At 45.4% G+C, this 11,599-nt stretch overlaps 1 protein-coding gene across 1 annotated transcript in view; it reads left to right on the top strand.

The window, feature by feature from the left end:
• Window positions 1-6,017: 6,017 nt before the first annotated feature.
• The window catches only part of ZNF704 (zinc finger protein 704), a 102,173-nt gene continuing 96,591 nt past the window's right edge, over window positions 6,018-11,599 (top strand). The window contains exon 1 of the mRNA XM_064390122.1: window positions 6,018-6,446. Coding sequence (XP_064246192.1) covers window positions 6,171-6,446 — 276 coding nt within the window. The 5' untranslated portion in view covers window positions 6,018-6,170. The remainder of the gene's footprint in view (window positions 6,447-11,599) is intronic.

Below are 11,599 nucleotides of genomic sequence, written 5' to 3'. Positions count from 1 at the left end.
TTCCTATATCCTTCCTTTAATTCTGGTGTCATTTCAGGGATTGTTATTCACACACATTGCTGTTACCCCACATGAATGAGCACAAACACAGAAACTCCCTCAAATAGCTTTGTGTGTGCATGTGTGTCTGAGTGTATGAAAACCCCAACTATATACGGTTATTTCTGTTTTGTGCTGAAACATTTGCATTTCAGAGGCCTGTGTGTCTTGTGCGTCTGCCCTCAGTGAAGACTCTTAGGGTTTTTTGGTCCTCCACTGCTCTTGTTCAGAAAAAGCGTATTCTCTCTCTGCTTGCTTGCTTTTTCATGTTCAGTGAGCTAATTAAGTAGGAAGATGTTAGTCTTACCTTTTTCAAGTTCATCCCTTTGTTTTTCACAGTCTAGTTAATTTGTTAAAAGGGGAACCATAGTCATTGTATTAGCACTAGCATGAAACTCCAGTGAGCTGACCTCTTTTTTCAGGGGAGGAACAAAACCTTTTAAGAGACATAAACATGTAAATCACATTAAAGTACTAATGACAACAGGAAGACCTCTGGGGAGGGGTTTTTAAAAAGCCGTGCAGGTCTGGTTGGTGTTTATCCTCTCACAGTCCAAGGATGGACTGTCTGGAATTCTTTGTTTCTGTACCTGTTAGGTTACTTAGACCTGGTCAGTATTTCAGGGTGGTAACTGAAAAGTAACGTGTAATATCTGGTGAATTTTTCTACTTCATTCCAACGCATGGCTGGCACTGGGACCTCCTTCATGCAGAAGGCGCAGCCTTGTCTGCAGGGTGGCATTTTACTGCACAACAGCCAGACGCAGAAGTGACCCCGTGCTCCCCACTCAGCTGACAAGTGGGGCAGAGGCGTGTCACAGAAGCGATGATTTCGCGTACTGAGAAGGGGGTCGGAAGGTTGCCACCTCTCCTTTTCAGCAGCATCTGGTAGACAATTTTCTGCCTAATATTGTCAATCATTCCCTTGTTCTTGAAGGTGCCTGGCTGTCCTCCCAGCTGGAGTGAGAACTTCAATGATCACTAGAAAGCAAAACAAATGCAAAGTTTACAAAGGGAGTGTGGAGAAGGCAGGTCCCCGAATAAAGAAGTTGGCAGGGGCTCAAATGCCTGGGATTATGAGGAAAGTGGAACACACACACAGTTAATGCACATGCTGGTTTAAATACCAGCGCTCAAAGAAATACATTTGTTGCACATTAAAAAGTAAAAAGTGAATGACTCATTGATTAGCTTCTATTTAAAAAAAAATGTGATTAAATGTGCAGTAAATGGAGGGTTTCTTTGTTTTCTATTACTGCTAGATTTTTTAAAGGCAAGAACTGAAGCATAGCATCAGTCTGGGAGGAAGCAGGAGCAGGGGGGACCTTGCCACTAGTGATAAAAAACTGGCATTCATGGACAAGGGGAAAAATATTCAGATATTAAAGAAAATAACAAGAAATATATTCTTTCATTGAAGGCACAGGAAAAAAGAGAGTAAAATAAAAACAAAAAAAAGGAGAGCTAGCTGAGGCAGGATTTGGGGTGGTCCAATAAAACGCCTGCTGTGATGCAGCCACCTGCTCCTACGAGGCAAACTAAAGCACACTAGTGCTTATTGGCTGTGCCTAGTGCTCATCCCTGCTGGAAGCTGCATTGCTGAGCGATGGTCCCTGGTGGAAGCAGTTCTGAGACCAGTGAGCAGGGAGGTTACAGAGTAGTGCCTTCTTCAGCATTACAGAAAAATCTCTGCTTTTTGAAGTACAAGGAACTTGTTCCCTTGATGTGATGTCAGGCAAGCTTTGCCTGCAGTCGTGATCACAGTAGCAGCTGCTGAATAGAACAAAATGTCAAACAGATCAGTAAATAATTATATTAAAATTCGAGGAATACTTAACTGAACAATGGACTAAAGGAAATGTTTATGAAAAATATGTACCATAATACAACACCTGATGTTAATCAGCGCAGAGTGGTTAAGGCAGTGCTAGAGAAAACCAGATTTTTTTTCTGTGGCTGGTGCAAAGAGCTGCCGAGTGGGTATACTGAAGGAAGTTAGACAATAATTATTCAAGATGAACTGAAAAGCTGTCAGTGTAATTCAATTTCACTTGCTCCAGAAGAACTTCTAGAGGGAGATAGATATGCTTATATGTACTTATCATTCAAATTGTCTCACATGTCTTTAGAGAGAAATTTCATTTTTGGAAGTATGAACTGATTGTTAAGGTTAGAGGCAAAGAAGCATCTGAAACATTTCTGCTGTGTTGGAGAGCTGTGTACACAAAGGGAGTGTGGATGTGCACATTAACTTTTAATAAGCTTAGAAATCATTGACATGCAAACAGCTCTTATTCCAGCCAGAGCCTGTACTTGCGTTAGAGGCATATTATGCTGTGGTACAATCATGAGATATCTGTGTTGAGCTAAGTGATACCGTATTCCCCCATATATCACAAGAGTTTACTTGTTATGAGGCTGTGGCTATGGGACAGAATTGTTCAGCAGATCACCCCAAGAGTGCTGAGTCCCAGGCAAAAAATGTTGATGTGTGATAGCGGATTGTGACCTGTGTTTGACTCTTAACTGTTTGTGAATGTAAAGATATAGAAGAAGGCTGTATCTAGGACTCCCTGACTTCCTCCATAATTTAACTCCCCTGGGAAGCACTGGAAGGACAGCAAGGGTTCAGCTTCAGCTCCATACATACTGCAAGTCAGGCAGACTAGAAGAAATGGAGCAAACAGTCATTTCTATCTTTTGTTTGTATCAAATATTGTGAGAGAAGTTATTCCTACTACAGCTCCAATCTGGCTCTCCCGAGAAGTGCTAGAAATCTTTAACCAATCTGTTGCAGAGTTGTCAACACCGGCTTCTCATTGCATTTGATAACCCAACAGGAATAAAAAACATTAGCAGCTCAGATTACTAATTGAAAGTCAGTCTTCTCTAAACCCCTTCCTGGGACTGACCTGGCCATCAGCCTAGTGAACTCTGGATTGTCATTCCCTCTGGATCCCAAAACTATTTTGGCACCTTTCCTTCCATCAGAATTTGGTTACAATTTTCCTCTGTCACCCTGACCAGCTCTTGTACGGCTCACATGCTGTCCTGCTCTACTTTGAGATCTAATGGGCCATGATCTGGTAGAGTCCTGTGGGGAAGAGGCAGCATTTTGGGGCATGGAGCATCCTCCTGCAGGCAGGCTGGCAGGCCTGGGATGTTCTGTGTGTTCCTGAGAACCTGCCTGAGCCTCTCTGCCTCCTGCCACCATGCTCCCAAACCAGAGAACACTGCTAAGTAATTCTTGAAGCAATTGTTGAACTGACAACTAAAAGCCTGATAATTGGTTAACAAGCTCTGCATTTATATTCACCCACCAAACCTTGGGGCAAGAGGTGTCAAGTTAGCTGTACCTTACAGCAAATCCCAGAACAAACCTGGCAAAAAAGGCTGATTAGGGAGTTCAAAGAGAGGCTGAAGTGTGAGCTGTCATGAGAGTTAACAGATGTGCCTGTACAAGCCCAGCTATCACCACTGTTTTCTGCAGGAGATCCTTTGGTTTCTATTCTGTTATTTGTGGTGTTCATGCTAGCACATATATTCCAATTCAATGATAACACACTTGCTGCATATAGTTTCTAAATTTGTTTCTTGTTTTGCTGCAATTAAAACATACAGGACTTTGAGAAAGTTAAGGAAGTATCTTAGCATATATATACCCCTGTATAGGATTGAGACCCTTAGTTACATAATTATCATTCAGATAACTGTGAACACAGACCGCTAGGAAAGATCACAATTAGATTCAGATGGTGTTCAAATGATACAAAACATTTCAAATAATTTGAAAACTAGCATTCTATTTCCATGCCTTTAAAGTATAAGGAACTATGACTGTGATTGAAATTAATGTGGAAATTCATGTTTAAGGTAAAACCTAAGCATGATTTAATCATGTCAAATCTAAACTCTAAATCTGAACATTCAGCACAGGAATAAAACCAAAAAAAATAATTTCTCTCATGTGTTTTTTTTTTCTTCCACAGATCTCTCCTTTATGCAACATCAGCTTCAAAAAACTATGACTGATCCACTCAGCCAGGTGCCAAGAAGCTAAGTACACATGTAGTGGCAGGAAAAAAGACAACCTCTTATGGCAGTGTGTTCCAGGAGTTTTGGCTGCCGTTCTGCTGAGATGGGCTGAGTGGACATTGCAATGCAGCTGGTGGTCAAAGCACAGGCAAAACATCTGGAAAGGACACTTTTGGAGGGGTAGAGTAATACTGCTGGAAGCCCTGATATGCCAGAATTTGCCAGCAATTTTGTTGCAGATCTTGACCGAGATCTGTGGGAACCTTGAAATAATGAATGCAAACAACTGGTTTGTGGCTTGAGTTGAGAGAATTCAAACAACTTAGAGTTTGACATGAAAAGTAACTTCAGTATTTCTTTAAGAATGGGTACTTTATTATGTATAATTTCTTGCCTATAAAATGCTGTATGCTATATTCCAGAATAAAAAACACCATTACTTTTTGAAAGGAATGAATTAGCCTAGGGTGAAGCTTGGCCCCATGCTGACAATATGTGTACATTTGGCCTGTTGGCAGGTCTCTAGAACAGAATGTGCAGGGAGAAAAGTACTCAACACTGAGAAGGGAATGACTGTAATTCACTTGTAGATGGAAAAGAATATACATATGGCTCAAAAATAACATGTAAATGCAGACTTAAGACTTATGGAGGAAGAGTTTAGGAAAACATGTGACAACCTTGAGTATAATTCAATCCCAGGAGGCATTAATGAATGGCATTTGCCTGTAGCAAATTTAAATGCTGGCCACAGTAACTTCAGACTGTTTGGAAACTATTTTAATTTTTTTTTTAAAAAAGCTTTTCAGGAAGGTATTTTAAAGCTTTAAGCACATAATTTAAACCCGAAATTACATCCCTAACTGTCTCAGATAATTTTCTTCCCAACAGGGTATAGATACCACTGCTTCAGTTATTGATCTTGAAAAAACCAATTTCTTAATTTCATTTTTTTTCTTCAAAAGTTCAATTTTTCCCCATTTATCTTTTTCAGGGGGGACAAGTGAAAGAATTTTATTTTACTGAGGCCCGAGAAATCTGACAGCCTGTTCTGCAGGCGGAGGTTGTCACAGAATCCATTAGGTTGATAAAGACCTCTGAGATCATCAAATCCGATGTATGACTGAACACCACCGTGTCAACTAAATTATAGTATCAAGTGCCATTTCCAGTCTTTCCTTAAGCACCTCCAGGGACGGCGACTCCCTCCACCACCTTCCCTGGACTGCTCGTTCCCATGTCTAAACACCCTTTCTATGAAGGAATTCCTTCTGATGTCCAACTCAAACCTCCCCTGGCGTAGCTTAAGACTTTATCCTCTCGTCCTGTCACTGCTTATCCGAGGCGAAAAGCCACCCTCTACCTGGCTACAACCTCCTTTCAGGGACTTGTAGAGAACACTAAGGTCCCTCCTGAGCCTCCTTCTCTCCAGGCTAAACAACTCCCGCTCCCTCAGCCACTCCTCACAGGACTTGTGCTCCAGACCCTTCTCCAGCTTTGTTGCCCTTCTCCGGACACGCTGCAGCACCGCAATGTCGAGCCGGGCGCCCCCGGCCCGCCTGCCGTGCGAGCCCAGCCCAGGCGGCAGGGCCGGCCCGGCGCGCCGCTCCCCCGGCAGGGCGCTCCCGGGGCGAGGCGGGTGGGCGGCGGGGGCCGGCCTGCCCGGCAGCCAAATCCGCCCGCGGCGCCCGGCGAAGGCAGCGCGGCCCCAGCGCCCCGCGCCTGGCGGAGCCGCGGCCGGAGGGAATCCAGTCCGGGTTTTGGCGCCGGGGACCGGCGGCGGCGAGGAAGGGCGAGCGGGAGGGGACCGCGCGCTGCGCCCGACAGCCGGGCCGGGCCGGGCCGGGCGGGCAGCCGGCGGAGAAGGAGGGCGCCGGGAGCAGGTGGGCGAGCGGCGGGCCGGCCACGCCGGCTGCGGGCCCGCCTGGCCGCGGTCGCGGGCCCCCATGGCCGCGGCGCGCCCGCCGCACACACCCACCGCCGCCCGCCGGTGAGCGCCGCCGCCGCCCCTTGGGCAGCTCGGCGGGGCCGCTGCCCGCGGCCGGGGCTGAGCGCGGCGGGAGGCGGCCGGGCCGGGCCGGCCGGGCGGAGGCACCATGCAGGCGCGGCGCTTGGCCAAGCGCTCCAGCATGGGCAGCCGGCGGCTGAGCGCGGCGGCGCCGCAGGTGGACGCGGTCCGGCCCCCCAAGCCCGAGAGCGCCTGGAGGCCGCCCCGGCGGGAGGGCTCCGCTGCGGCGCTGGAGGAAGAGGACGAAGACGAGGACGTGGTGGTTGAGGTGGAGGAGGAAGAGGAGGAGGAGGAGGGCGGCCTGGGGAGCGCCCCCCCGGCGCTGGCCGGCCACGGCAAGGGCCCCCTCCGGGGGAGCCTTAAGGTGCGTCCCGGGAGGGAGCGGGCGGGGGCGGCTGAGGGGCCCGGGCCGGGCGCGGGGCCGGCGAGGCGGGCCGGGCCGGCGAGCGCTGGGGGCGGCCTGGGGCCGGCGGCGGGGCTGGGAGCGGGCTGGCACCGGCAGGCTGCGGGGGACTCCGGCGCCGGGCGGGCCGGCCGGCCCTCCGCGAGTCCCAGGCGAAGCGGGCGGCGGGGACGGCTGGCTAAAAGCGGGCGGGGGGCGTGGGGAGCCAGCGGGGTCTGACGGAGTTTGAGCATCGGGAGTGGAGCCTTGGCTGGGCGAAGCGCGCGGCTGGCGCGGTTGGAGGGATGTTCGCCCGGCCGGGTGCGCAGAGGTGTTGGGAGAGCTGTGCCCGCGGGGCGTGCGAGCTGCCGGGCCGGACAGGGCTCCTGCGAGCGCGGGTGGCCCTGGTCAGGAGGCCTGGGTGGGCGACCTGTGGAAAGTTTAGGAATGCAGCCCTTCTGTGCAGAGGCCCGATTCAAATCCCATCGAAGCGTGCGCGGGCAGTGCGCTGAAATCGGTGCGGTTTGGAACAACCTGATGAACACACCCACTGGCTGAGATCCTGCAGATTTAGGCTTAATGATATTATTATGAAGCGTTTTCTGTAATTATTTTTCTCTTGGGATAACCAGGGTAGTAGGATTAAATCTATGTATAGTAGTACAGAGGATTCGTGTGGTAGATGTGCACCGGTTATGAAAAATAAATGTGTATGAAAGTTTAAAGGGTACCCATTTGAATTGATTTTTATTTTTTTCCAGTCTGGGTAATAATTCTTACTTAATAAGAGTTCAGGACTGGATAGTTAGGAGCGCTCTATTACCATTGGGGTCTTTCCTGTATCCACAGATGTGGGGAAAAAGAAGGAAACTTATCCAAAACAAACAGTATAGAAAGGAAAATGGCAGCAGAAATGCATGTTATCCACATATTACTTCAGAGCAGTTTTGTTACAGCACTGAGAGAATCAGTCTGACACAGCTGGGTCATTGGACTGTAGCTTGTCACTGAGTCTATCAAATGCCATGAATTGTGGTTATGGTGTCTGGGTCAGACCATCCATGGTACTGAGGCCTGAAACAACTTTTTTGCAACAGAACCAGCACTTGGCACTTGAGTGATAGCCTTAGGATGAAGGGCACCATGTTGGGCTTCTGGTCCCGTCATTCTCCCCTTAGTAAAGAAGGTCTTAAGTGGTAGAGGAGGCTTAGAGGAACTTCCTGGGTGTACTGATAGGAAAAAAGAGTGAAATTCTCAAGTGGAGCACAATGAACTGAAACATAACTGGATTACATAGGTATAATCTGCATATAACATGGGAGTGTGCTGTCCTCTTTGTCAACCCTCAACATGCTTTCAAGTAGTAGGACTGGTAGAGGTTGCTGGTATTTCTGCCTTACACCTAGGAGTATGCATACATACAAAAATATTGTGCTTGCATGTGTTTACTTCCTTGAATAGTAAACCTACCTCATAGGTGAGATTAGTGTAGTAATGCCTGTTGGGCTACATTTAGTGTACATAATAAACTGTCAAGTCACCGTTGATAACCAGGTGCACATATTTACCCTCTTTGCAGGAATGTTTCTAACTGTCATTATCTGCTCAGTTTCTGCTTTCTCTGTTTATACTTTTGAGTATTATAAACTGGGAGGGCTTAAAATTTAACATTGTAAATAAGTTACCTTTGGTTTCTGTGTATTTCTTTAGAGATTGTGACTGTGGGAGTTCTCAAAGCTTATGGGAGGGTTCTTCCAAGTAATTTTAAAGCAACAAATTAAACTTCTCTGCCTTTGGCATTGTGTTTCTGAATGCTTTTAAGCCTGAAATGACTGAACTGCAAAGGTGCTTCCCCAAAATAGCTCTGGCTATATGGCCCTGAGTGTGTCGGAAGGTGGGTTTTCCAAGCAGGTTGTGTTTCTGTTAATGAGAGAAGCAGACATAAAATGGATACTGAGGTCCAACTGCAAAGCATTGGGAGAGTAATAGGACTGGCACGGTCTGGTTGTGGTTTGTCAGCTGGAATTCCTTGCAAATGGAGAAGTGGCACAGAGTCAGCAGCATTTGACTTCCAGACACAGACTTCTGAACTGGGGACTGGGAGCAAAGTATATTGAAAAGGTGTCCACTCCTGAGAGACGGCATAAATTGTTGTATTGACCAATACCTTCATAATAAGAGAAATCCTAAAGAGCTTCAGAATTTATTTGGACTTGAAAGCAACATGATCTGGGTTTTGCAGTGTGTGCTATCTGGATAATGTAGTTAAAAACATCACACGGTGTTCTGGTGTGTATTCACATGTACACTTGATGTCTGTGTGGAACAACATTTCAAAACTAGAGATTTTGGGGGTTCGTGACAAAGTCACTTCTATGGACTGCCCGTGATACATGGATGAAAGCATCACAGGGTCAGCAATGGAATTAATATTGTTAAAAGGTGCCTGAGAATTTGGTCCACTAGTTAAAATCAGCAAAGTACTGGCACTATCAGGTCTTACAGTCTCTGCTCCAGATCTTTCTGGAGTCCAGAGTTCAGATCTTTCTGGAGTCCACTGTGTGACTGCGCCTTTGGTAGTCTACTTTTGACCCTCACTCTTAAGCATGGGGATAGAGAGGATGAAGTATCTTATAAATCTAAATATTATTTCTCCAGTTTCTGAAGTTGTGGAAAGAGAGAAAAAATGGCAAAAAAGGGAGACTGGTGGTCATGGGGAAGATAAATTGTGTCTGTATGTTGCTGTGTATGTAGCTGTGTAGCTCTCCAGGAGGAGAACACTGGAGAACGTTTTTGTTGCTTGTTCTCCCCTGCTATGCTACCTTGCTGGAAGCAGCACAAGTATGCTCTGTGTTGCTGGTGGGTAATGGCAGAATAAGCAGAGAGTCTTGGAGAGCCTGTAAAGCCTTGTTGAGAAGTGCTGTGGTTTTTTACTTTATCAGAACTAGTTAATTAATCTCTATATGGAAACTAATTACACCAAGGTGCTGATTTATGCAGACTCATTTTGCACATGAAACCCTTTTTGTGCAGCCCATATTTGCTTTGGCTGCATTTGGATTTTCAGTCATTTAAAATGAGATGAAAAAGTATAAATAGTGTAATTGCTAGTACTTTGTCTTGAAGCGTGGGTTAATTTGCAGTCCTGTTTAATTAATCTTTTGTATGCAGCCTAGTTCAGATATCACAGCCACGTTAGTACCATGCTGGGTTGATGTAGTCTCTGGAAACTGCTGAGTTTGATGATGGGGAAAGGACTTTTGAAGTAGGGTCCACCAGCAGTCTCCAATGCTGACTTTATCAGATACTTGGAAGAAAACCCCACTGCAAGTAGCAGAATTATGCTAATTTGTCTGTAAACTATCAGAGTGCTATGATTGAGAATGTGGGCTAGTAGTGAACATGGGCTTGTGACAACATGCCAGCATGTTGCAATGTTTTCTCTGCTGGTATGAAAAGTAAAGGGGTTGGTGCTTTCTTCTGTTCAGCCCAGTTGAGTTCCCAGTTTCTGTCCCCAGGCTGAGAGTTTGGACCCAGGACATTCCTAATCCAGCTGATTATAGATGCTGCACCTATTCCTCACCCATGGAACTAACTGTTACAGATACTGGCTTGTTTGTGAGCACCTCTTCGTAGTTCAGAAGGATGAATTTCCCACAAGTGGATTTGGTCCTACAAATACATAGCTCCCCAAATTGTGGAAAATGATCATATAAAGAGTCTGAAAACTAAAGGCCCAGAGAGCTGTGCAGTGATGGTAGAGGAATACAAAAGCCCAAGCAGTGTAAACAAGACTTTGACTTCGTGCTTACACTTTACCATTGGGCTCAGTTTCACCCACCTTGTGAAGTGCAATTTATGACAGGTGCAAAGTAAGGAGCATGTACAAGTCTGATCCAGAGGTTTCAGAGTGGAGATGGCACACATTGGTAGGAGTTAATGAAAAATTATACTTTTGGACACAGCTTTTGTGGTTTGGTGTGTTTTGGGTTGATTTTTTTCTTTTTTTTTTTTTTTTTTTAAAGATAAAGACATCTGTGTGATATATGGGATGCAGAAGAATCTTTAGAGCTTGTGTGGAGGAAATCAGTTGCCTTTTAGTTGTGTTGTTCAGCTGCGTTGAATTCACTCTCTTCTCTTTTGCTCCTTCTTTCTAAAGCCAGGTGTGAATTCATTGCTGTCCTTTAGATCAGACTTTCAGCTTTGCTGTTTCAATGGGCTGTATACTCATTGTGGACAAAAAAAGTGGGTTTTCCTGCTTGATTAGCAAATGTTATTTAATTTAGCTTTCATGTGTGTGTGTAAATGTATTTTCAGAGGCAATTTGCAAAATACAAGCTTCAAATACCAGATTTGTTAGTGGAGGAGAGACCTTGCAAGACGTATTAGGAACTTAAGAGGAAAATAAAATGTTCCCTTTCAGACTAATAATGATAATGTTATTTTTATAAATATTGCTAGTTATTAGAACACCAGAACTCATGTCCTGAACATGGAGCCTGTTGGGCTAGGCTGTGTGCAAACTCAGAACAAGCATGATCCTGGTCTGTCCAATTCTACAAAGAGCAATATGAGATATGAATAGACACTTATGGACTGTGAGGAACAATTAAAGGGTGAGATGAGAGAGGCAGATAAACACCAGCAGCTTAGCCATATTTTTGTGAGTAGATAAAGTTAATTAATTTTTAAATTTCAAACTTTGTTCGGTTTCTTGTTGTTCTTAAGTGAAGAACTGTCTAGTGAAGTTGATGTGGAAAATTCATGGCTAGACTTGGGATTTTTTTTTCTTACTTTTGACAAAATTTTAAAGTTTATACATAATACAGAGTACTGGAGGCAGACCTGGGGGTGGTGAGAAAATAAGATAGTATTTTTTTTCTCCACTTTCCCCTAATAAAGAATGAATGGGACTAATTTGCTGGGGATGTTTTAGTGTAATTTTGTTGCTGTTTGAACACAGACCAAACAAAACCACTTTGCCTCTGAAAGGAATTGTATTAGAAAACTGTAACTACTAACTGTTCTGGTCTTTATTTGCTATATTATTTTTTGTCTAGAATGAGGTCAGTTGAGAGTGATCAGTTGACAGCCTTCAGGTATTCAGAAGGTACCAGTGGATAGAGATGTGCTGC

This window comes from Passer domesticus, chromosome 1 (genome assembly GCF_036417665.1).
Source record: "Passer domesticus isolate bPasDom1 chromosome 1, bPasDom1.hap1, whole genome shotgun sequence".
NCBI classification, from domain to species: Eukaryota; Metazoa; Chordata; class Aves; order Passeriformes; family Passeridae; genus Passer; species Passer domesticus.
The sequence above is the reverse complement of the archived record's forward strand: the minus strand, read 5'-3'. Positions and strand labels throughout refer to the sequence as shown.